The 27,929-nt window shown below is 33.9% G+C and overlaps 1 protein-coding gene across 9 annotated transcripts in view; it reads left to right on the top strand.

The window, feature by feature from the left end:
- ANKRD17 (ankyrin repeat domain 17) overlaps positions 1-27,929 on the top strand; it is a 154,606-nt gene that overhangs the window by 58,805 nt on the left and 67,872 nt on the right. For all 9 annotated transcript variants that reach the window (XM_026509990.4, XM_026509989.4, XM_026509987.4 and 6 more), the window contains 5 exons: positions 14,177-14,330; positions 22,468-22,624; positions 24,345-24,492; positions 24,732-24,879; positions 26,682-26,915. In XM_026509990.4, the coding sequence (XP_026365775.1) occupies positions 14,177-14,330; positions 22,468-22,624; positions 24,345-24,492; positions 24,732-24,879; positions 26,682-26,915 (841 nt within the window). The remainder of the gene's footprint in view (positions 1-14,176; positions 14,331-22,467; positions 22,625-24,344; positions 24,493-24,731; positions 24,880-26,681; positions 26,916-27,929) is intronic.

Here is a 27,929-nt window from a genome sequence, read left to right as displayed (position 1 = left end):
GCAAAAAATGCAAACATAAAAAATTATAATTTGGATTACATCAAATGTAAAAAGTTCTTCAGAATATACTGAAAAGATAAGCCATCAGCTTGCAGAAAGTATTTGTAAACTGTATGTCTGATAAAGAATTTGTGTTCAGAATATTAAGAATTTTCACAACAACTGAACAGAAAATGGGGAAAATGTTCTTAACAGATCCTTTATTGAAGATATGCACTGATGGCAAATAAGCAGAGGGAAAGATGCTCAATATCCTTAGCCATTAAGGAATTGCAGAGTAAAATCACAATGTGATTCTATCCTATTAGAATAGAGAGGAGGAATAAAAGAAAGAAAAAAACTGATGATATGGAATACTAGTGAGAAGCCAGAGCAACCAGAACATACATTGCAGGTAGGAAAGCAAAATGCTACTGTCATTTGGAAAAGTCTGTTTCTTATAAATTTAAATATACAGTTGTCATATGACATATCCATCTCATGTATTTACCCAAGGGAAATTAAAACATGCTCACATAAAGTTTCGTATTCAAATGTTCATTAACTGAGGAGTAGCTAAACAAATTGCAGTACATCCATATGATGAAGAACTATCCAGCAATAAAAAGGAATGAACTACCGATGTATGCTATAGCATTAATGAATCTCAAAGGCATTATGCATTTGTGAAAGTTGCAGTCAGAAGTCTGGATGATTCCATTTCATTTTGGAAAAAAAAATCTGAAAGTAACAGAAAACGTCATGGTTGCTAGTGGCAGAGGGTAGTGGTAGGGAATTGCCTACAAAGGGACAAGAGAAATTTCTGAGTGATAAATAATTATCTTGATTGTGGTGGTAATGATATAACTATGAATTTGTCAAAATGCATAGATTTGCACAACTAAAAAGGTGATTTTCATTCTAAATTACACTTCAATAAACCTGACTTTCAAAAAAACTTAATTAGATACAGAAGGAAAAAGATTGAAAGAAGAGAATACAATATTTTTCTGATTTTGCTTCTTTTTAGAAACAAGCAGTTGCTTTAACTGAAACTTACTATGACTTGATTTTGCCAGGACTTTTTTCATTCATTTAAAAATAATTAGGTTGTATATGCGTACTTCAAACTGAATTACATATATCAGCAAGTTAATTCTGCGTATCTAAAAATAATACAAATTTTTATGATAGCTCTTTGGGATTTTTGTTAGTGATATGGAAATAGTTGGGTTATTCCTGATATTTTTCTTCAACGGTCTGAAGGAATCTTTTTTCTTAATTATTTGCTAAAATCACACAGTAGGAAACTGCATGGTCTTTTTTCCTCTTAAGGTAAGCAATATAGAAGGGTACAGACAAGTAAAGAGGTAGAATTCTCTCATTGATTTCAGTCTTCAGCTACCACTGTTAATAACTTGGGTTTCTACATCTGGAAATTTTTTTGTTTGTATTCTTGCACATGCATACATTTTGATTTTAAAATCAGCTTAAAAGCATACATACCATGTTTGCTTCACTGGGCTTGTATTTTTCACTTAAAGTAATTTGGGTATCTTTCCGGATCAATATCATATATTCACTCAGTAAGTATTTTTAAGTACTTAATATTTAAGGCTAGCAAGGAAAAAAATAGGGTCCTTGACCAAGCAACTGATATTCAAATAAGAAGATAATAAGCAAATTGGGGGAAAATGTAACTATTGATAAGTTTCATGAAGGTAATTAGTGAAGACTAAAAAGATGAAAAGTGCATTAGATAGTTGTAGTATAGGATGTTATATCTAGATCTGCTTTATTCTGCAGATAGGTATTTACTATTTCATAGTATAATTTATGTAACCATTATTCTGTTGATGGTCATGTGAATTATTTATAGTTATTTTCTGTTATAGTCAATACTGTGATGAACATCCATGTACATATTTTTTTGCTTACATGTACAAGTATTTCTGTAAACTAAATTCTTAAAAGGAAAATTGCATTTTTAAATGTTGATTATACATTCTGCCAAATTGCCCTCCAAAACATTAGACATTATCTGTCAGTAGATGAAAAATGCCTCATTTTAATTTGCATTTACCTGAATCCCAATGAAATTTAGCATATTTACTGGTCATTTGTTACTTCTCCCACAAATTGCCTACTGACACGTTTTTACCCATTGTGGGGTTTCTCTTTTTCTTACTCAGATTTTAGGATTTCTTTATTATTCTGTTTATAATATATACATCATATTTTATAATATTTTCTCTTAATCTGTCACTTGTCTTTATGGAATCTTTAGATTTTTCATTTTTATACTGTCAAAATCTATCACTCTTTTCTTTCCTAGCTTCTAGGTTATTGTGTCTTTCCAGAAGAGCCTTCTTATATTAGTTTAGTCTCATATTTTTTTCTTGTGACTTCTTTAGTCTTATTTATGTTTCTAGTAGATTTTAATTCATCTGGAATTTTACATATATATATTATATATATGTATATATATGTATTTATATATATATATGTATTTCTGTGGTAGGGGCCTAACTTTTTTCCAGTTTCCTAACCATTTTCCCAAAATAATTTATTGAGCAATGTCTTTTTTCCCCGCTGACTTGAAATACCATCTCTATCATTTTAAAAGTCCAAAATATGTGTTTTCTGGATCTAATACTCCATTGTTTTAATTATTTTCATTTTACATTTAACATCTGATAGGGCACCCCTCCCCATTGTCTTTTTCAAAAAAAATTGGCAATTTCTGTGTATTTTCTCTTCCAGATGAACTTTAGAATCAACATGTCAAGTTCCATTAAAAATCCCTTTGGGATTTTGATTGGAAGTGCATTGAATTTACAGATTAATTTGGGGAGAATTGACATCTTTACACTATTGAATCTTCCCATCCAGGAACATGGTATGCCTCTCCATTTCTTCAGGTGTTCTTTTATGTCCTTTAGTAAAGTTTTACGGTTTTTTCATGTAGGGCTTAGACTTTTCTTGTTAGGTTTATTCCTAGGTATTTGTAGTTTTTGTTATTACTGTGAATTACATCTTTTCTTCCAGTTTACATGTTGTTTTTCAGTTGGTTATTGCTAATATATAGGAAATCTATTGATTTTTGTTTGTTGATCTTAACCATTTACTTAGTTTTCATTAAATTCTCTTGAAATTTCCAGAAGGATGATTATGCATTCTGCAAATGATGGCATTTTGTTGTTTCCTTTTTTCAGTATTCTATGTGTCTAGGGGATTTTTTTGTTTGTTTTTTTCTGGTCATATAGCATTGGTTAGGTTTCCAAATCTGTTCACTACTAACTCTGATTTGAGCATCTTTCCTGATGGCATCCTTCTCATTTTTTAAACTTTTACATTTATATGTGGCTTAGATTTCAGGTAGAGCATATTATCTGAAACAAAAGTTTCCTTCTTGACTTAAGTATTTTCATGGTAATAAATATTATGTTTTATTATGTGTTCTTGTTGAGATGATACATATTCTTTTTACTTCTAAATTTTAATGTAGTGAGTTATATTAATACATCTGCCTACTACCGGTTATGATGTTTTTCATTTTTAACATTTATTCAGCAAGCATTTATTTGGATATTGCATTGTGCCAGGAACTTTGCCACACACTGGTGATAGTGGTAAATCTGAATGTTTCCTGTCTTTAATTGGAGAAGAGAGATAATAAACAGATACCCAAGAACAAGATAATTTTAGGCAGCTGTGATGGTACTGTGGAGGAAATAAAGTTAGTGGTGTGGTAGAGAGATGAGTAGAGTACTTTCTTTGGTAGTACAGTCTGAGAAGGTAAAATATAAATTAAGACCAGAAGAATGAAAGCTTTAGGAAAAGCATTCTAGGCAAGGGAAAATCACTATTTCTGTATATACAGATAATTATATTTCTTAGTACTTTTTTTATCCCTTTTCTTGTATGTGTTGTATGATACTTTTTACACAATTTCTGAATTTAATTTTCTAATGATGTGTGTTTCATTAAGTTTTTATTTTGTTTAGTTATTTTGCTATTCCTGTTCAGGTTTGCTACTAGGGTTATTTATGCTTATGAGCTAGGGAATTTTCCCGTCTGTTTTCTGGGCTTTGTAAATATAATAATGCTCTGTTCCTTCCAAAGGATAGATCTATGACTAACCCTAAGATTTCTTCTGTTGATGTATTCTGTTATGTTTCTACCTTTTCTTGAAAACCATCCATTTTGTTTAGACTTTCCTATTTCTTGATTTATAGTTTGGCTTAGTTTTCTGATTTTAATAACTCCTTATGTTTTTTTTCTCTCTCATTTTCTGGAATCAGACTTGCCAAAGGCTTGTTTGTCTCTTTCATGCTAGACCTACCCAAGAAGCAGTTACTGGTTTTATTAATTACTTCTGTATCTCTTTTCAATTTCTTCATTTCTGTTATTATTACAAATTATATTGATACATTTTGACTTGGATTTCGTTTTTTAAGATTTTTATTTTATGTATTTTAAATCTAAGACTCTACATTTTTCTTTAAGGACAGCTGTGGCCAAATCCTGTAGGAAGTAATATGCTTACTAATTTTAATTTTATTTTCTCTGTATTCTGAGAGTTAATTAGTAAGCTTTTTTCTTTTCTTTTTAAATTTCTAAGTGTAGAGTATTCTTTTATTGTTTAATTTTAGTTTCTCTTAGCTTTATGGACCAAGAATGTAACCTGTATTTATTTATTTTTTTAATCTTTTGAGATTTTCCTTTGTTTAAGGTATGGTCAGGCTTTTGTTTGCTATGAAAGACTGTGCTAAATCCTATTTCCCTATGAAAGTATAGTATAGTTCATACGGAATCTATTTCTGTATCATCCATATCCTTGCATAATCTGCTTGCTGTCATTTTCTGACATAAGTATGTAAAAAGTTTCCTGCTAAGTTGTGTGAATTTTCCAGTTGCTTTTATTTCGAGTATATTTACTTGATATATTTCAATGTTATATTGTTAGGTACATAAAAATTTGGCTATTACACACTCTGGTGTATTAAATCTATTATGATTATAAAATATCCTTTTTCTACGTAATGCTTTTTGCCTTGAGTTCTTTGATATTAATTGCACCCTTGTCTGGGTTTGCTTTTTCATGCTTCTGTTTTTAGCCTTATGACTAAAAATTTTAGCTCTCTTATGATAGCATATAGTTGAGGGTTTTTTTTTTTCTTTTTTTTAAATCTTAATCTGTGTGCCATTTTTTCAAATAAGAGATGTTTTCTCACTTGCTTTTATACTAACTTGATTTTTTGGTCTTTGGTCTTTCTCCTCACATTGAAGGTTATCGTGAAGAGGTCTTTTCCTGTTACCACTGCCCCCTTCTCCCCCCACCCTGCCTGCCGCCCCTTGTGTTTAGCTGAATTTATTGAGTTCTTTTTTTTTGTTTACTACCCACTTTGAAAACTACTTGACGTGATAAAGATAGCTTGTATTATACTAGTTTTTTTTCCAGATGCTTAGTGTTATGATTCCCAACGCTGTCCTTTTCTTGGATTCATTTTTGTTGTTGAAGGCATATGTTCTCTAAATTCAGAAATATTTGTGGTTTTAAAATTTTTAATTTGCTTACATATCTAAGAAAGTATATGAATCTACAGTTTAGAATTTTACTTTCAAAATAATAGTACATTAGAACTTCCAGCTGCAGAGTTGTCTTCTAGCATCTTGGGTTGTATTTGGGAACCTGATATCAACCTGATTTTTAATTCTCTTATTAACCACTACCCTTACAAACTTTCTACACTTTATATCCTTGGAATGCTCAAATTCTACCAGGTTATTACTGTGTGTGTCTGTATCTGAGAATGAGTGTGTATATCTGCATATGCATTTTAAAGCCATCTCGTAAGAATCATTTTATTCTGAGGCAGTTTTTATGACAATTGACGAATAATGATAAATACCAGAGACAGGTTAAATTTATAATTAAATTGCACTGTACTATTGATATCTAGAGTTGGTAGATTTTTAAAAATCCGTAGCCTTAATTCTGTTACAGAAAAACCACTTACAAACTCTAGATTTGAAAATTCCATACAATTTTACTTACTTTAAACACTCATAATTGGTTCACTTTATAAGGTTTACAATTAATGTTAAAAATTTCATGTTGAATTATCATTTCATACTGAGTTGCTGTAGGCAGATAAGTACTTTGAAGCTTAAGAAAAGAATTCATGCTTTGTATTAGCTCTGTGAGAACAGTGCCATGTTAACCATTTTATCACAGTTTTTAGCACATTCCTAGATCTTAACTAAAATTTATTAGATGGGTAGATGGGTATGAATGAAAGAATGTAGGAATAAATCAATGTTTTCTTAATGAATAGATTTTTTGAAAGCTATATTTACTTTTAGTCAGGTTCGCTTTAGTTTTATTTACTGGAATCTCAGGATACTGACACCATAATGAGTCATACTATTAATTGATACTCTTTTAAAGGACTTTAAGTGGTTTTTATTTTATGCTATTTTATTTCAGCATATACATAGATCAGTGTTCAGTGACTGTACTGAAGGTTTTATCTTAATGGTACAGAAAAACTACGTCCAAATATATTAATTTAAGAATTACGTTATTTTAACTGAAGTTTACCCTTTTTAAGACTTCAAAAAATACAGATCAAGGAAATTTTTATTAGGTTTTGGGGTCAGGTACAAAAGAGAAGAAACTATTGTTTCTTTGAATTAGGTTTACATTGCCTGTTCTGCATATCACTAAGTGACAACACTTGAGTTACTATGTAATTCAGTCCATAATGATGACCTCAAGTCAAGTTGTTCTCATGAATCTTTATTTTTGGTAGGTGAAATGGTATCAGGTATGATCTGTGTTCTTAAAACCAACTCTCTGTCATTGAAATGATGAAATTGGTCATAAAAATCAAACACTGACATTTACTGAAAGTAAAAATCATACACAATGTAAAAAGCTCATCATAAACTTTGTTTTGGAGGGATTTTTCTGCATTGACTTGATTAAGAGTGCTTCAGATTTTAAGTATGGTGAGTTTTGGATTGAAGATACTGTGTTTTCCTGGAGCAAGTGTGAGAATTCTTTGTTATTACAAAATGTTTGTAATATAATCAAGATCTAGATTATCTTTCTTGGAATGTAGATTGTCAACTTGAATTTTGGATTACCAGCTTTAAATCGAATGAAAATGGACAGGGTAGTTTCCAGAACAGAAGCAGTAATTGGTGGATAGGGATGGGATGGGAGGATGGGGAGTATTAAAGGTCAAGAAGTCCAAATTCTGGAGTTGCTAGCATTCTCATTTTTTAAGGTATGTTTATCCTCAGAGACTGACTTTTTCCTATCCCCATCTCACATAATCTTTCATTTGATATATTGAAGTAAGTTATAAGTACATTTCTTTGTCTCTGTTGTCACATCTATACAAAACCATCTTTCACATGCTCTCTAATTGTCTTTTTGAAAATTGATTATTTGGGGTGCTTGGGTGGCACTCTCAGTTAAGCGTCCCACTCTTGGTTTCAGCTCAGGTCTCGATCTTGGGGTTGTGAGATCAACAACTCCCCCCCTGGACTCTACCATGCTCAGCATGGATTCTGCTTAGAATCTCCCTCCCTTCCTCTACCCCTTCCCCTCCCACCCCCGTTCTCTCTCCCTCTCTATCAAATAAAAAAATCTTTTTAAAAAAATCTTTTAAAAAAAATTGATTATCTTAATACTTAAATCCTTCAATAACCTACCATATAAATTCTTTTTTTTTTTTAAAGATTTTATTCATTTATTTGACAGAGAGAGACCGTGAGAGAGGGAACACAAGCAAGGGGAGTGTGAGAGGGAGAAGCAGGCTTCCTCCCTAGCAGGGAGCCCGATGCCGGCTCGATCCCAGGACCCTGGGATCATGACCTGAGCCGAAGGCAGATGCTTAATGACTGAGCCACCCAGGTGCCCCTACCATATAAATTCTGAACTGGGTACAGTATTGAAAGGCCCCATCTTCCTTAAGCACTATTCTTTTTACCATTCTCATTCAGAATTGTTTTTTCCTTTCTCTGTACAATCACTTTATCAGTGTCTACTTAGTACTGTTTTTCAGTCTTCTTTGGTATAGTTAGTTCCTTGCACATAGAGTTGCCTTTCCATATTGTATATTTGTAGAAGGCATTGATTATAATAAAATCATTTTTGTATTTCCTTTCTCCTTTGGCTGCCCTACTGCTTTTTGCACATTGTATGTAATTGATGCAGAATATTTGTTAAATTGAATGGAGCTTGCATATATGATGTCTGGTTAATCAGAATATACTATATCCTTTGAAATAAATGCCAGTTTATTACAAGATGGACTGCTCTTCTCTACTATAACAGTGATAATTTATCTGTTTTGACAGGAAGTTAGTTTGAAATGGAATCCTAATGTTCGCAGTTAGTCTAGATGGCCCTACATTTCCAAATTTTTATATGACTTTTGTGTTTTACTATAGAAGGACTGGGAGTACCATTAATGGCATAAACAATTCCTTCAGTCCTGACCTTTGTTAAAAGACCTTGGTTTTCATTGTTGAGTGTTAGTGTTAAGTTTATTTTGGGGAGAAAGTAAAAAAGAATTTTAATTACCTTGTTAATCTAAATAAATAGTATTACTGTTAAATAATAATTTTTTAAAACAAAAGCAACCTCTGCAGTAAGACATCGTCTTTAATCTTTCAAGACCAAAAAGATTTAACTTGCACAAAAGCATAGAGACAAGTATTATAAAGAAAGCCACTATAAATCTTCTCAGATTCAACATTATCAAGAATTTGCCATACAACTTTGTTTTCCCGAAATATTTTATGGCAATTTTTTTTTTCTTTTTTTAGAATTTTTTTTTTTTTAAAGATTTTATTTATTTATTCGACAGAGATAGAGACAGCCAGCGAGAGAGGGAACACAAGCAGGGGGAGTGGGAGAGGAAGAAGCAGGCTCATAGCGGAAGAGCCTGATGTGGGGCTCGATCCCATAACGCCGGGATCACGCCCTGAGCCGAAGGCAGACGCTTAACCGCTGTGCCACCCAGGCGCCCCTTATGGCAATTTTCTAACTCTATTTTTATATATGGCAGTATGCATCTCCAAAAGACAAGAGTGTTTTCTTACCTATCCAGAATAATTCCTTTATACTGTCTAATACCCAGTGTATATTCAGATTTCTTCACTTGGCTTGAAAATTTCATATAAGGTCTATATTACTTTGCTAGTTATGTCTTTGGTGTCTGTTTAATTTAGAGCTTTTCTTCCCTTTCACTTTCTCTCTTTTTTAAAAAACACGTTCCACATTTCAGTTGTGTCTGTTTTTTCCTAGTTAACTTTGTGGTTCTCAACTTATCACCCCCCAGGGTCTTCTTGTTTGTTTGTTTCTGTTTTTCCTCTAAGAGTACATTTGGCAATATGTGGAGGTTTTTTGGTATCACAACCTGTGGTAGAGTTGCTACTGGCATCTAGTGGGTGGAGGCCAGTGATGCTGCTAAACATTCTGAAATACATAGAGCAGCCCCTGACAACAAAGAAATTATCCAGCCCAAAATGTCAATAGTGCCAAGATTGAGAAACTGATTTAACTTGTTCCTAATATTTGCCTTATTAATTTTTGTAAACTGGAAATTATTTCTGAGGGCTCTTTTAGATTATTGTTTATTTTCAGAGGGGTAAGAATACTTCTTAGGTGGTACTGTGTATTTTATGTTGCATAAATCAGAGGCATATAATGTTTATTTATCTTACTTTTAGTAATTAGACAGTAGGTTCAAGCTTTGTCCCTAAATATAGAATTTGAAGTCATCTTTTCTAGAGCAGAGTGAAAAAACCTCTTTTTACTCCAGGATGGAATTTTCTAGTGAAAGAATATTGAACTAGTTAATTGGGTAACTGGTCTCTTGGTACTAGATATTTAGAAGCTTGCTATTTAAATAACGGTCCTGTGCTTCTGTTTTCTCATGTGTAACGGTGAATTGAACCTGGTGAATTCTAAGGTCCTTTCATTTTGGTGGTTCTTTATATTAGACAAGAATTTGATGTGCAAGCACCATTTCATAAGATATCCATCTAGTGAAAACAATACATCCGAAATAACTTAAATATAACTTGCGCTTTGAATTATTGATAACTTTGATAGGTTATTTCCCTTAGGGAATAAATTTAATAAGGACATACCTTTCCTTCTGTGTCTCTTCTCTTCATGGAAATGGTTTTTACATTTTATGAAAATGTTTCAAAATATTTACGTGAATTTCTTATTCAGAGCATTTTTAATGTTCTAGAATTTGGCTGTGGTTCAACATGAATCTTTTTTTCAGTAGAAATGTAATAAAAATGAGTATGGTGTCAACGGGAAAACACATTTTAGTATTTAATCTGAACTATCTTAGCTCAGTACATGGTAGAGCAGGATATGCTCATAACTTAGTTGACCTATAAATAAAGGATTACTTATTTTTATATTTTTATGACTGCATGTCGTATGTCAGTCTCTCTTCAGTTGTTCTGTGATATAGTGCAAGAATCTTTCCAGTTGGGGAAAGAGGAATTAGTGTTAAAGGAGGAAGTTCTACTTCCTCTTCTAAATTCCTACAGTTTTTTCCCCTTCCCATTACCTTCTACACTTTTTACCCTGTAATAGTGTTCATTTATGCACATACTTTGGCTCTCTCATTAAAGAAGTAAGTTCCTAGATAGTGCATCTCCTGTATCTCCTCTACTAGTAAACTGTAGTATCTCTTGAACAAAGACTGTTTGCCAATAATGGGCATTTTGCCCTACCTGCTACTTAATGTTGCCCTACCTGTTACTTAACATACGATTTTTCAATAATCTGTAAGATACACCTTTAAATTTATTTTTGTAACTACCTCTCCCTTCCCCAAATACACTATAGCCTTACAGCCTTTTAGAATCTGAAAGGGAAGAATCCCCAGACCATCTTTTATTTACTCAAAGTCCCTGTTTCCATGGAGTTTAGAAAGGCAATAAATATAATAAATCCTGTGTAATGAATTTATGAAAAAAATTATGTAAAATAGGGATCTAGAGATGGTTAAGAGACTTGCTTAGGTCTCATAGGTGGCATCTGAACCAGTAATGGTACCTAGGTCTTTACATCCTAACAGTATTCTTGAAATTAATTTCTTCTTCATTAGTATTAAACTGGGGGTGGGGGAGATAGAAATCCATTCCCATTCTTTTCTTTCACCCTAATACTTTTAAAAAAAAATTTCATAGTCATTTGAATTTACCGTTCTTAACTTACCAAGTTTTTCACAAAGTAAGAACAGTGGACTTAAAAATCAATATGACTTTTGTGAAGAAGTTTGAAATCAATAAGAAAACATATTTCTGTAATAATATCCCTCATGAAGAGATTGAGATGCATTTTTCTTAATAAATTTTTACCAAGCTCAGTTAGGACACAGTGTGGCATAGGGGACTTTATGTCAGAATTACTTTTAATTGAAATTTAATATCTCCTATGATCGAACGTCTTTCTGACCTTTCCTACAGTAAATACTCTGTTCTAGCATATAGAAATTTTATAGCTTGTCTGCCAGTGCCGCATTCCTTCTTCTCCTATTGTCTGTATAAATGAGTTAATTTGGTCAAAATCTTTTCATATTTATCTTACTGTATGCAGTGTCTCCTTTGATTTAAATACCTCTGATCTACACTTTCGACTTGGTACTTAACCAAGCATGCCCTGCTCTTTGAAATATTTTGTTTTCTAAAACTCTAGTCTGAAATATTAATTTTTCATTTGTTTATTTTACCTATGTTCATTTTTCCGTGTTTATTTCCTTTGTTTTTTTTCTTTTGTCTTCTCCCATTGGATTGGAAAATTGTAGATATTTTCACAGAGAAAATTTCGCTGGGAAGCAACTTTTTCTTTAAAAAGACTCATCTTCTGGACCTTCACTGAAGATAAGAAGACATAGTTTTTATTATACTATAATTTTGAATCACACCTTGTTATGGCCAATTCATGTCCCATAAGGCTACTTATTTTTTTTTAAAGATTTATGTATTTCTTTTAGAGCGAAAGAGAGAACATGTGAGCAGGGGGAGGGACAGAGGGAGAGAAAATCAGACTCTCTGATGAACTGACTGAGCCCTGGGCAGGGGCGGGAGGGGGTGGGGGGTGCTCAATCTTTGGAACCTGAGATTATGACCTGAGCAGAAACCTAGAGCCCAAGGCTCAACTGACTGAGCCACCCAGCCACTCCCCACTTTTTAAAGATATGTTTATTCCCAAAGTCTACTTTATAAAGTATAACACTTACGCTACTACCTTAAAAGATAACTTAAAACTAAAAAGAGTATATTCTTGTTTTTTTTCCCCTTAACTCACTGTCATTTTAACAGGGAGTTGTTGTTATTGATGGGTTGAAGTTAATATACTGCAAAATTTTGTGAAAATTTTCAAATATCTACAGAGATTATTTTCAGAGTATCCAGTGTCTATTTGTATTTGAAATATTAGAAATCTGAAATCATGTTAAACTGTGTTAGTCTAAAGGAAATTTGGAGAGAAACATACCGTTTCCTCCCAGATTTAACATTCAGTATTAAATATGTGTTGGTTAAATATAATAGTTGTTCCTGGTTACTAGATAGGTGACTTTCAAAGATGAAATGACTCAGAGTTTCTCATGTTATAATAGTTAAGATTTTATTCCTTAAGATTTCTTTCATATTTCTTAAATTTAGATACTAGGTACGAGCATAATTGTGTTCTAGGTTAATAATTACCTTTATATTTTAGTTATTAGTGTTAGAAGTACCTTAGATTTGTGAAGTAAATTTCATGTAAAATAGTGACCGTTTTATATAATAATTATCAACTTTCTGTCAGCAAACAGGAAAGAATAAGTAGCACTATAATAAGCGATATCACAACAAAACTTTTCCCCATGTCTTCGGTGTTTGCTATGTTCTAATTCTTCAAATATTTTTTAATTGAATCTGGTATATTTTACTATATTACTCGTTCTCAATGAATGGTCCACAGGTCCCTCATGGTAAAAGAGACCATTTCAGGATATCCAAGAGGTCAAAACTCTTTTCACCACACTACTGAGATGTTATTTGCCTCTTTTACTATGTTAACATTTGCACTAATGATGCAAAAACAATGGTAGGTGAAACTGCTGGCTCCTCAATTAAGGCCATGGCACCAAATTGTACTAGTGTTGTTGTATTCTTCAATTCTATGTACTCAGTTAAAAAAAATAAAAGCCAGTTTTACCTTAGGAATAATCTTGATAAAGCAATAAATATTAATTTTATGAAATCTGCACTTTTGAATACATGTCCTTTTAATATTACTGTGTGTGACAAAATGGGAAGTACATATAAAACACTTCTGTGGTTATTTTTGTGTTTTGGGGGTTTTTTTTGAGATGCAAGGTATATTAGCCATTCCTTTTTTTTTTTTTTTCCCATGAAATGCCATTGTTAATAGAAAATATAATTGACAGACCCACTACACTTACCAAACTCGGAAATTTGGCAAATGTTCTTATTAGAAATGATTGAAAATGAGCTTGTCACTTTAAGGAAGGCGATTGGCAATATTTGTCGCCAGTGATAAAATTAAGCTTTCAAGCACAAATTAGAATTTTAAATTGTATTTGCCTAGGCTTTACAGTACTTTAAAACTTTTCTGATGAAGTCGGTGGTGATATTAACAAATGTGATTTTTTGATATTGTAGTTTGATTTCTGAATATGGTAAATATTAATAAATTTAACCCTTATCTGAAGGTCTTGGGTGGGCAGTACTTTATGAGTATATAAAAGGGTCCTGAGAGCAAAACATTTAAGAACAACTGATTTAGGTCCTCTACTAAAGTCAGAGGTTTCACAGTCTAATCATTAACCTCATAGCTCCCCCATCTTACCCTTCCCACCAAATTAAAATAGAAAAGAATACATAATTTCAGTTAAAAAAAATAAGACTACGCTGCATATGAATAGCACATTCTTAAATTCTTCTGCAAATGTGATTTTCTCCTTTAAACAGTGGGCTTATGTGTCACTTTGAATTTATTTAGAATTGCATTATATTTATCATGATATTTACATTAAAATATTTTTTCTCTCCTCTTCCTTTTTATTTCTCTTACCACTTTCCTTTTCTCCTTTCATTCCTCCCTTCCTTCCTTTTTTTTGTATTTGTTTTCTAGGTGGAATCTTTCATTTTGGATCAGGATGATTTGGAAAATCCAATGCTGGAAACGGCTTCCAAGTTGCTCTTGTCAGGTACTGCTGATGGTGCAGACCTCAGGACAGTAGATCCAGAAACACAAGCTAGACTGGAAGCTTTATTAGAAGCTGCAGGTAAGTCTACAGACCTTACATAAGTAATTAGACTATTGATTAGACATGTATCTATATCTATATCTATATCTATATATATATATAACCTGTATAAATTATTACATAATATATATATATATTACATGTATACATGTAATTAGACATAGATGTATGTATCTAATTTTCAAAGTTACATATTAATCTAATAAAAACTACTAATATTAGGAGCACCTGGCTCTCTCGGTTGTTAGAGCATGCCAGTTTCGATCTCCGGGTCATAAGTTCCAGCCCCACGTTGGGTGTAGAGTTTACTAAAATAACAAAAAACGACTATGATTATAAATGTAAGGTCTTGGACATTTAGTGTATTATTATTCATAAAGGTTAAGGAATTGCTTTCTAGAGAATTACATGTTTCATTAAAGCATATTTTCATTACTCAAGTGAAATCCACATGTTGCTGTCAACCTTGAAGAGAGATTTCTCATATAGTCAGTTTTCTTTATTCCCACATTCCATATTTGTGAAATTGCCTACTTGATAACATGTATTTGTACCCTAAAATTGGTACTCTTAGCACTTTCTCAGTCTTTCATAGAAATGGACGTAATAGTGAAAAGTTTGAGTTGTTCTACACACATATTCCCTGATGAGATGAAGTAAGGTGACTCTCTTTGTTTCAGCTCTCGTACTGTAAGCAAGTGTCCTTTCACAGTCTACTTAGAGCCATGTTTTTCACATTGTTATGCCTTTTGTTGGCGATTTCATTGTTTGTAAAGGTCCCCAAGTATAATGCAAAAGTACTATCTAGTGTTCCTAAATGTGAGAAGGTAGTGATGTGCCTAATGGAGAAAGTACATGTGTTAGATAAGCTTCTTCGGCATGTGTTATAGTGCTGTTAACCCTGAGTTCAATGTTAATAAATCAACTATATATTAAATAAGGTCATCTTTAAACAAAAACATACACAAGACATTATTTGGTTAATGCAAATGCTGTGTGACCAGAGGCTCACAGAAACCTAGACTTGGGTTTTTCCTAGGAGCAATGGTTCAGTAGTCATTAATTCAGTGTTCCCAGTGACTTTACAGAACTACCATGAATCATAAGAATTGACTGTGTATAATTTCCCCTCTTTTTCATGATAGACTATCTCTTGAAACCTTGTAAAGTGAATCATTGTATTTTTGTAAGATGGATCATGTCTCCGTAAGAACAGTGTTCTAATTAGAGATTATATACGTATATGTAATAGGCCGAAAGTATAAGGGAATAGTAACTCTAAATCTTTGTGATCATTTTAAATAGCCATATATTTTCTTAACTTTTCTAAAGTGGACATAAATATATTGTAAACATTAATTGATCATTTTTTTAGCACCTTGATTTGCTATATAGTGTACGTACAATGCATGTAAACTGTTGCTTTATTATAGCATAAAACCAACCTACTATTTGGTAATCTTTTCAATAAATATCTTGTAACACAGCATCTAAATATTTGAAGGACTCATGGTTAAATTTGATTTCCTTCCTGAGTAAAATTCTAGAATGGATTATTAAAGGGATCTTATCCAGGTACAAATAAAAACATTATAGGACACATGCAGGGTCCCATCCTTGAGTATAAAAAACTATTTATTCAGAAGAGTAGATATAGGGGCACCTTGGTGGCTCAGTCAGTTGACCTTTGGCTCAGGTCATGATCTGGGGGTCCTGGGATCGAGCCCCATGTCGGGTTCCCTGCTCAGGGGAGAACCTGCTTCTCCCTCTCCTCCCAGCTTGTGTCCTCTCTTGCTATCTCTGTCTCTCTCCCTCAAATATATAAAATATTTAAAAAAAAAAAAGTAGATACAGAATTTAGCATTTGTCCGAATTTGGTGTGCTTATAGAAGTTTACTTGAGAGAAATGAGGATTGTGAAATTATTTGAAAATGTGTTGTAAGAGGAGAAGAGAGTGTGTCTCCTGAAGATGAGAAAATTCAGGTTGAATATAAGAGGGATATTTGTTTTTGTGCCCCCAAGAAGCAGAACCAGGTTGAAAAGTGCTACAGGAAAGTAGACTTCAGCTGAGAGGAGTTACCTTTGGAGGTAGAGTTTCTTTTCATAGGATGCTGATACTGCCCATTTTCTCATTTCTATATTTATTCCCCCCTTTTTTTTTTCTGTTTTCTCTACAGTAGCCAACAAGCTAACCTCCCTCCACCCTCCCTTCCTTCCTCATCTTCTTTCTCACTTCTCTCCTTTCTCTATTATTTCCTTTTTTTAAATGAAAAATGTTAACATACAAGTCCAGAGGGACTACCCATCATCCAGCTTTAACAGCCATCAGTGTATGGACAATCTTGTTTCATCTTTACTTATTATCACCCTGCTGATAACCCCACCCCCAAGTTAATTTAAAGCAAACTAAGCATTATATAATTTCATATATAAATACTTCAGTGTAGGGGTGCCTGGGTAGCTCAGTTGGTTGAGCGTCCAACTCTTGATTTTGGCTCAGGTCATGATCTCAGGGTCCTGGGATTAAGCCCTGGGTGGGGATCTGCATTCATTGCTTGTCCCTCTCCCTCTACTCCTCCCCCCACTCTTGGCATTTGTTCTGTATCTCTAAAATAAGTAAAATCTTAAATAAATAAATAAATACCTCAGTATATACTCCACATTAAGAACTATTTTTAGATTTATTTATTTATTTATTTTTAGATTATGAGAGAGAGCAAGAGCATGCACATGGTGGGAAGGGGCAGAAGGAGAGAGGGAGAGAGAAACTTAAGCCCTACAGGGGGCTTGAACTCACCACCTTGAGATCATGAACTGAGTGGAAACCAAGAGTCAGTTGCTTAACTGGCTGTACCACCCAGGCACCCCAAGAACTTTTTAAAAAATAAACATAACCATAATACCATTGCATGTCTAAAGAAAAAAATAATATTAATTCCTTGATATTGTCAAATATCCTGTCAGTGTTTATATTTCCCCAATCATTTCATAATGGTCTTTTTTTAAAGGTCGCTATCTATCTGTGTATCTATCTATCTATCTATCTATCTATCTATCTATTTATTTATTTATTTTTAGAGAGGGAGAGAGAAAGAAAGGTGGGAGCAGAGGGTGAGGGAGAGAGAATCTTAAGCACGCTCCATGCCCAGTGTAGAGCCCCACATGGGGCTCGATCTCACAACCCTGAGCTTAGGTCCTGTGACGAAATTCAGAGTTGGTGGCACCCCATAATGGTTTTTTTTATAGTAAGTTTATTTGAATTAGGATCCAAACAAGTTTTACATTTTCCTTATTTTTTAATTTTTTAAGGATTTTTAAATTTATTTTAGAGAGAGTGTGTGTGTGAGTGGGGGGAGGGCAGAGTGAGAGAATATTCAAGCACACTTCCCTCTGAGCCAGATCCCACCTTGGGGCTCATCTCACCACCCATGAGGTCATGACCTGAGCTGAAACCAAGAGTCCGATGCTTAACCGACTGAGCCACCCAGATACTCCTAAATTTTTAATTTTAATTTCATAGTTAACATACAGTGTTATATTAGTTTCAGGTGTACATACTATATAGCAATTCAACAATTCTGTACATGCTCAGTGCTCATCATGGTAAGTGTACTCCTTGATCCCCTTCACCTATTTCATATTTACATACTTTTATATGTAAAATTTGATATTTTTCATGCCAATTATTTAGTTTAAGTGTCTTTTATTTTTAACAGTTTCCTTTTTTGTTCTTTTTCCCCCACTTGTTGAAGAAATTGATTCATTTGTCCCACTCTATCAATTTTGCTAGTTGCACCTCTGTATGTTGTATTTCCTGTAAGTCAGAATTCAGATCCAGATATTGATCAGATTCAGGTTCATTTTGTTTTTGGCAAGAATAGTCATTCATGGTATGTATATTTCCTGTGTAGCACAGAACTACTCTGGTGGTTTTTCTTTTTGTGGTGTTGAGATTGATCATGGTTTAAGTATCCTGAGGAAGGATGCTTGAGAAGTAGAAGTTTTTGAAACTGCCTGAAAATGCCTTTGGTGCTATCCTCATAGTTGGATAGTTTGAAGGTATAGAATTCTAGTTTAAAAATCTCTTTCAGACTATTGAAATTACTGCTCCATTATCTCCTAATTTCTGGTGTTACAGTTGAGAAAGTTAACACCAAACTTAGTTATAGTAATCTCTTATCTCTGCAACTTTTCTTTTCTCACCCTTCTCTATAGCATTAGAATTTAGGGCATTTTAAAATTTTGCTCACATTTTGAATGTTTTTGGCTGTCCTTTACATTTCAGATTTCCTTCAAATGTCTGGTGAATCCTGGCTTTTTTTTATAGTCAATAGCAATACCATAAAAAGCTAAAATGGAAGGTATATGTGCATGTTTTGTCAGCTGGTGGGTTTCACTATGAAGTATTTATTATATATTATAAATTATATACATTATATAATTACTTTCATACTGCAGCATAACAATTTATATAATTACTTTCATACTGCAGCATAACAACTGCAGGGATCTATTACATTTAAAAATACATAACAATTTATTATAAATGTAGCGGCATGACAACACCCATTTCCTATCACTTAGTTTTTGTAAATAAGACATCTGGGCACATAGTGTGGCTAGATTCGCTTTCCCAGGGTCTCATGGGTGAAATCAAGGTATCTGCTGACTTGAGTTCTCGTCAGTAGGCTGTAGGAGAAAATCTGTATTCAGGTTTATTGTTGTTGGTAGCAGAATTCAGTTCCTTGTAGTTATAGGACTGAGATCCTGATTTCCTATGGACTGTCAGCTGGGGCTGCTCTTACCTTCTTGAGGTTGCCCACATTCTTTGGCATGTGACCCCCTCCATCTTCATGCCAGCACAGTAGAATCCTACTGCTTTGAATCTCTGACTTTCTTTTCTCCAATTAGCCGAAGAAATCTCTTAGTTTTTCATAGGCTCATGTGATGAGGTCAGGCCCATCCAGATAATATTCCTGTCTTCAGGTCAGCTGTACCATATAATGTAACCTAATCATGGGGATAAAAGCTATCAAATTCCCAGTCCCAAAGATTACACAGAGTGAGTATATCAGAGCTGGGTAAAGTTGGTAACATTTTAGAATTCCTAGTACATAGTGATTGGATAGAGACCCTTCCCTTTCTTTGAGAATTCTCCAAATGTCAATATCTTTAAATCCTTTCTCTGGGGCTTTTCAATTTCTTGAGAGACACATCTAACAGTTTTTATCCAGTGAATGACATACCTAGCTACCTGCATTTTGGGAACTTAGAGTGGGAGAGGGTTGAGTATCTCACTGTTTATCATGCATATATTAACTTAATCCTCATTTCCCTTTAGTATATCATCCTTTCTCCTCTGTATATAATGACTACTAATCCTGGGCCTTTCTGGTTTGGTTTCTATAGAGAATAATCATCTGGCTTTGGAGTTTGGGAATGGAGTCTTCAAGTGTCTGACTATTCCTCACAGGTGTTCTGCTAGTCTCTCTGTTTTCTGACCCAAGCCTCACCCCTGTATCTGGTACCTATAATTTCTGAGCCCTATTGGGCTGATCACATTGTTTCTCTTTGATATCTGTGTTTCTGTTTGTTCTGCCAAATCAGTTATATCTCCTCTTAACTTTGTCTTCATAAATAGGAATTAAGTTGAGTAAGTTCTAAGAGGAAAAGGAGAAAATAATTATCTTAAAATCTGAAATCTAGGTTGTCTTTTAATGCACTGTTTCTCTTCTGTCGTTTATATAGCCTGTAATGTCTTATTAGGACATTTTTGGTCACAGGTTACATGGTTCTGTCGTTCAATTGATTCAGTGTTAGAATTGGGAAAGAATAATCTGATCATCACTTATCTTTTCTGTTTTCGATCTTCATTGACTAATACCTAATAACTGAATAAGACTGGTTAAAAAGGATCATCATAATCCAAAGTAGCTAGAATAAATTAATTTTCAATCACTGTTTATTCATTTGATGGACTACCATGTATATCTTAGGTTACTTCTTAATTATCTTTACTATAATAGTTATCTTTACTTACGAAGATATGAGAAGTTCATAAAAATTTAATATGGAATATTTTGTTTTTGATGTTCTTTCTTTTTAAGGCAGTGATTACTTTTTACTAATCCAGATATATCTTCTTACCTAGTTCTGTTGCTGTCATTGATAAATAGTTGTTATATGGCTGATCTGAATTGGCTAAAAAATTGGAACTCATTCTGTCATGTGAAAATGCATCTGTGACCTTGGTTTCCATTGTGTTAGGATACTTAACTAACCACAGATATTTTATTAAATAACTACTATTATAGCAGATTCAGACTGTAGTTGGTTTTTAATATTAGTGACACAAATTATATAGTAGGATAAGTTTTATCAGACTGAGACTGTCTTTATTCTTTGCACATCTTGATTGTAACAGATACCAACTTTGACTGCTCTGAACATTTGTTCCAGCTAAAATCATGAAGGCTTTCTGCCAGATTTATTTTTGGTTCCAGAAGATATAGTATTTGATATCTTGAATTTTTCCAGAAAGAAAAGCAAACAAATATAAACTTTTGCAAACTTTAAACACAAACTTATATGATGTTATTAAGCCCTTCCACTATAAAAAGAAATCTGCACAGATATGTTTATTATTACCATTCGAGTGGGGTTTTTTTGATTGATCTCTTAGTTAAGTAGTTTGTTTTAAAACCTGTGATAATACTTCTTAAACTTTAATGTGGATCTGAATTGCTTGGGGATCTTTTTTAAAAATGCAAGTTTTAGATCAGAAAATCTTGGGGCCTGAGATTCTGCAGTTCTTTTTTTTTTTTTTTTTTTAAAGATTTTATATATTTATTTATTTGAGAGAGAGAAAATGCATGTGTGCAAGGGAGCAGAGGGGGAGCAGGGAGGTGGGGGAAAGAATCTCAAGCACACACTGCTCTAAGAGTGGAACCCACACGGGGACCTGACATGGGGGCCCCAACGTGGGCTTGAGGACTCGATCTTACGACCCTGAGATCGTGACCTGAGCCGAAACCAGGAGTAGGATGCTTAACTGACTGAGCCACCCTAGTGCCCCCAAGATTCTGCAGTTCTAACGAGCTGCTAAATGATAGCAGTGTTTCTTGTCCATGTACCACTTATTGAGTAGGGATCTATGATATGCATTATAACATTAGGTGTTTATCTTCAAGTTGGAGCAGAGGTTTTTAATCCTAGCTATGCATTACAATCTTTTTACTGCTTTAAAAATATTTAGATGCCTAGGCCCTACCTCCTACTTACTGAATTATATCCTTAGATGTAGGAGAGCTTAGCATCTATATTTTTTAAAAGCTCCACTGATGGGCAGCACCAGAGTTAGAATAATAAAAGTTAGAGATAAGTTTGCTTTGTAGTGATATCCAGAAAAGCAATAAGATATATTTCATGCAGATGTTATTAACCAGTTCTACTTTTGAGTTTTTATTCTTTTGCTGTTCTGAATGTTTTTTAGGTATGATTTTGAGTACATGTAATAAGTTGTAGACGTAATTTGAAATAAATAGATACTCATGTTATCTTTTACATGACCTGTAATGTCTTATTAGGCCATTTTTGGTCACAGGTGGTAGCAGGCCACCTAAAAGTCGTAAACAAAAGTGGGCATCTACTAAAAATAAAATGGGGATTCTTCTGACTTTTGGCACTACTGGTCTCAATGAGTCAAAAATAACTTTTATCGGAACTGTCTTCTTTCTCTTTCTCTGCTCTGTTCTCCTCCATATTGACTTATTTTGGGTAGTCTTTCTCTCTTTGTGATCATGAAAGTGGCCAAATAGCTCATGACTTAGCAATTGGGTAACCTTTGAACATAGAGGTTCTTTCAAACCTATGGCAAAAGTCTGAGTAGGGACTCCTACTTGTCCCAGCATAGGCCAGAGACCCATTTCTAGCACCAAAGAGTCATGGAGTCAAGCACTTATAGACCACATGGGAAGAATAAGGTTATTAGAGAATTGAAGAACAGGGATTTTCCAGAAGATTCCAGACAGACAGTATATATATGATGTGTAACATTTAAAGGTTGTTTGTTAACATACATAGAGTTAAGTAACTTGACTTTTGCTTTGTTTCTCCTTTTGGGTGTATCCATATTGGTGTGAAACTCATGTAATAGGAATAGGCAAATTATCTACGGCTGATGGTAAAGCCTTTGCAGATCCTGAAGTGCTTCGGAGGTTGACATCATCTGTTAGTTGTGCGTTGGATGAAGCTGCTGCTGCACTTACCCGTATGAGAGCTGAAAGCACAGCGAATGCAGGGCAGTCGGACAAGTAAGTACATTTTCTCTGTGATGAATATAAAAACATTTTCTTAAAAATAGCTAATGTTAACTGAGCCTTTATTTTGTGCTTGGCATGGAGCTAACCACTTTATATGTAATATCTTGTTTTTACTCACAAAAATCCTTAAGGCGATGAATTTTGTTTTTACTTTCCTTTTATTCTGAAAAGCTCAAGAGAAGTGAATAATTTACTCAAGATCATGTAAGTGCTATTCAAGACTTTGACTTTGGTAAGGGGATAATACAATTAACCAGTAAGTATAATATGTATAGCGTGGCACACAATGATAAGAACTATGGGAAGAATGGGGAAGTGCTAGGGCATTGTTTGGGGTTGGAGGTCACAGTGCATTTTTACGAGAGTAGTCAGGGAAATCCTCACTTAAAAGATGGCTTTTTAGCAAGACCTGAAATTTTAAGGGTGCGAGCTGTGTCTGACAGAGAAGCTGTCTTGGCAGAGGGACGGCAAATAAAAGTATCTTGGAGTTGGAGCTTAATTAGCATTTTTTATGAAAAGCAGGAAAGCCAATCAATGTGGCAAGAGTAAGAGCGAGAATAGTAGGTGATGAAACCAGAGAGGTAAAAAGTAGGACTATGGGACCCTACCACTGGAAAGATTGTATAAGTACTTTGGCTTTTAGTGTGAGTGAGATAGAGGCCAAATGGAGGATTCTGGGCAGAGGAGTGACATGATCTGCTTTCCTTAAAATAAGATCTCTCTGGCTGCCTTGTTGAAAGAGATTGAAGGAAAACAAAGGTAACAGTGGGAAGACTGGTCAGGAGACTTTGCCATAATCTGGCCTAAATATGATGTTCTTGAATCTGGGTGGTAGTAATAATAGAGGTATAGAAAAGAGGTTACCCATGGATGCCTTTAGTACCAGAATTGACAGGACCTGATTCAAGAGGATGATGTAAGAATTGACTTATATTTGAAATGAAGATAATATTAATTAATAGCACTGGATTTAGTGGTTTTCTTAGGATGACCATAGTTGGAATTATTTGGGGAGGTTTATAGGGCAAACACTTTACCCTCGGTCTAATTTTCTGTTGCTTCACTTTCTCCACTCTCCTTTCGCTTGAATTTAGCCTTTGCTTTGCCTGGATATTTTTCAGACTTCACCAAAAATATGATGCATAAGTAAATACTTCAAAAAAGAACCTCCTTATCATTTATTCATGTTTTAGGCAAAATTATATGTTCACAACTTTCCTGTCTGATTTTCCTTTAATTGATTGAAGGACTCAGGTAGACCTTTATAATTAGCACAAATTTTACCTGTTTTATTAAATATATTTTTATTAACTTCTACATAAATTTTCTCATGACTGAATAAAAGAAAGTACAATTATTACCTGTATTTTGCTTTTGTGATTTTCAATAAATTTTATGTTTTAGAATTTTGTTTTTTTCCCCAGTGATAGTAAACTAAACTTTATCCTTCAGTTACATAGCTGTAGTCATCTTATAATTTTGTAATTCTAATTCAGTGACTTTTATATATAGATATATCTATATATATATATATTTATATATAGATATATATATATAGAACTGAATCATTTTCAGTTTTCTTTTTGTTATGGATCATATTGAAATAATCGTTCTTGTTTAGCACTTCTGTTAAGAATTACCTCAAAAGCCAGTATGCTGTGTAATTTTTCATATTTTTATATTCTGATATTATAATGTTCTTCCCCCATAGCCGCAGTTTGGCAGAAGCCTGTTCAGAAGGAGATGTAAATGCTGTGCGAAAGTTACTCATCGAAGGGCGAAGTGTAAATGAGCACACTGAGGAAGGGGAGAGCCTCCTTTGTTTAGCTTGTTCTGCTGGATACTATGAGCTTGCACAGGTTTGTGTTATCAAAATAATCACATGGGTTGCTTTTGTTTTTGTTTTTTAATCTGGCCTACTTATTAGGGAAATAATAAAACTCAACCATTAGGCTCATTTCAACAAATAGTTTTGTTAGATACACTTTGTGGTTGTTGGCTCTTCTACTATAAATGACTTAGGTAGGTGTAAATACCTTCCACATGTTTTGATGAATATATCATTTTCTAATAGCATTTAAACTTTTTCTTCCATAAGGTTTTGTTGGCAATGCATGCAAATGTGGAAGATAGGGGAATCAAAGGTGACATTACACCTTTAATGGCTGCTGCTAATGGAGGACACGTCAAAATTGTGAAGTTGCTGCTAGCTCATAAAGCCGATGTCAATGCACAGTCTTCAACAGGTTATGCATGTTTCTTTTTCAGTTTTGTTAAATATGAACACCCTTTGGTAATAATTATTTCACATGAAAATCATCACTAGTAAAGCTCTTGCAGTTTTCTAATTATAAAGTGCTGCATGTTTGCATAAGGCTATGCATTAGATTTAAAGTATAGAATATATTTTGAATAAAATTTTTCTTCTTTGGTGTATGAGGACGATTAATTGGCCTTTTAAAGTTCTTTTAGATTAATTCAATTGCTGGCCAGTTAGAAGGACTATCCTCTTGGAAATGGGCTACAGTTCTTCAACCCAGATTTCCTGTTTCTGAGGGGAGAAGGGAAGGGAAGATAGGGAGAAGAAGGCTGTGGGACAAAAGGCAGGTCTGTCATTGTCTACTGATACTAAATTGTGGCCTACAGAAAAAGAAAGTATTCTGAAAACATTGTGTCCCACAAGGAACATGACTTTAGTTTAAACTTTTATTTTTTTCAAACTTGGGCGTAGATGGATTTATATGAAAGTTCTAAAATTATATGAAAATATATTTTGTGCATCTTCTTCATGTAAGATTTTCAAATTTGTTAAATATTTTATTTATTTTAAAAGATTTTATTTATTTGAGAGAGAGGGTGAGAAGTAGCAAGAGAGAGAAGGAGAAGAGGGAGAGGAAGAGGGAGAAGCAGACTCTCTGCTGAGCAGAGCCCAATGTGGGGCTGGATCCCGGAATTTCCAGGATCACGACCTGAGCCTAAGGCAGACGCTTAACCAACTGAGCCACACAGTTGCCCCAAATTTGTTAAAATATTTTAAATAATTTTTAGGATCTTAAAGGTTCTGGTTTGAAGGGATTTTAGAAATCCTTATTTTTACCCAGAATGTTAACTTTTTTTCCCTTGTAATCTGGGAGATTTTTACCATCAAGAAGGAATGTTTTTGACATTACTTTAGCTTTGATCAGTTAGCTGGTGTTTGAAGTTGTAGTGAAAACCAGTATGTATGATTAAAGGGACAGTATGAGATGTATCTACATATGATGAATAATTATAATCACTAAAAAATAAAGCATGTGAAACTTCTCTCTGGTTAAAATTACAATGAACATAATTTTTTTCTCATCTGAAAAGTGAAAGTTTTAGAATTGCTCAGTTCTTTTATAACTACGGTCATGGCAAGCGTTCCATTTTCCACATGTATTTGACCCTGATATTAAATGGAAAGAACTGGGAGTTGATTTCAGTAAGATAAAAGGCAATGGGAAAGGAATTATGTATATTCTAAATTTGTTAAGATTATAGTCTCCCCGCCTGCCTTAGGCTCAGGTCATGATCCCCGTATCCGGGGATCAAGAGTCCCATATTGCACTGGGCTCCCTGCCAGTGGGGAGACTGCTTTTCCCTCTGCTTGCTGCTCCCCCTGCTTGTGTGTCTCTCTCTGACAAATAAATAAAATCCTTAAAAAAAAGATTATAGTCTTCCACTTCAGTTTTCTTCTTGATGCTAAATTAGGCTCTTTTTATTTTGGTATTTTATGTTAATATCTTTTTGTTTTTCCTTGAATGGGAAGAAATCAGAGAGGGAGACAAACCATGGGAGACTCTGGGCTCCGGGATCCAAACCGAGGGTTACAGAAGGGAGGAGGGTGGAGGGATACGGTAACAGGGTAATGGGTATTAAGGAGGACATGTGTGATGAGCACTGGGTGTTACACGCAACTAATGAATCGTTGAACACTACATCAAAAACTAATGATATACTGTATGCTGGCTAATTGAACATGATAATAAAAAAATAAGTATCTTTTTGTTTTTCTTTATTAATATAGGCAACACAGCACTTACATATGCTTGTGCTGGAGGCTATGTAGATGTTGTAAAGGTGCTCTTGGAATCCGGTGCTAGTATTGAGGACCATAATGAAAATGGTCATACTCCTCTTATGGAAGCTGGAAGTGCTGGACATGTGGAAGTAGCCAGATTGCTGCTAGAAAATGGGGCTGGCATTAATACGCATTCCAATGAATTTAAGGAGAGTGCCCTTACATTAGCTTGTTACAAAGGTACGGTATAAAACATCTTTTTAAAACAAAGTTTTTAAACGCATGATATGACTGTTATTTTATATAATATAGTTTTTAAATTAAAAAGTAAATTAAGAGCTGTAATAGAATGTAGTATGTAGTTAACTTAAAGAAAAGTGTTTAAAATGTTTTAGAGTTTAATATGTAAACTTTTAAAGTATAGGCTTAATATTATAAATACATTGTCAATGAAAAATGACTGTTAAATGGTTTAGTTGTTTTATCAGAAATGGTTTATTTTAATTATGCACTGTACTTTTTCATGGTTTTTGTGTCAGAATATTTTGCGTGCTTCACACAAAAGAATCCTGTTGACTCCACAGAAGTATTCAGCCTGTAAGTTTAAAAGTAAATATGATAGAAATAGCTAGGATGATCTATTAACAAGAAGGTGCTAAAGCTATTTCGTGTGACACTAAGAAGGAGAAAAATCGAAGGGACAGGAGATTTGAGAAATGAAAAGTGGTGTGAGGGGAGTTTGAATTCTAAAGAACAGTGTTAGAGTATCATCAACACATTTGATAAAGTTAGAAGGAAAATCTGGTTGAAATTGGGAAAAACACCTACCTATACATATGTAACTATACAAGAGGGGTATATGATATTTTAAATGATGTTAATCAACCTGAAAATATTGGTAATACCGAAAAATGCTGTCCTTTGAGAGGGCAAGACAGTTGTCTGGAAAGTTGCTCAGTCTTCAGCTAGTTAATGCTCTAGATTCTAGTAAGATAGCCAGAGAGCCACATACTTCTCAGACTACCTTTAAATAGCTCTAAACCAAGGAACTTTTTTAAAAGGCAAATTTTATGTCTGCAAAGCCATTCAGTTCAGTGTTTCATACCATCTGTAGCTATGTCGTGTTGGGTATCATAAAATAAGTGATAAATTCTTGACCTTGAGGCATCGAGAAAAAACCGTTACAAGACAGGGTACAAAATTTAAGGGGGCACTCACTCTCAATGGCTGAATCACTTCCCCCACCTAAGCTTG

Source organism: Ursus arctos, unplaced genomic scaffold (genome assembly GCF_023065955.2).
Source record: "Ursus arctos isolate Adak ecotype North America unplaced genomic scaffold, UrsArc2.0 scaffold_9, whole genome shotgun sequence".
Classification (NCBI taxonomy): domain Eukaryota; kingdom Metazoa; phylum Chordata; class Mammalia; order Carnivora; family Ursidae; genus Ursus; species Ursus arctos.
This window is presented reverse-complemented; position numbering and strand designations above follow the sequence as displayed.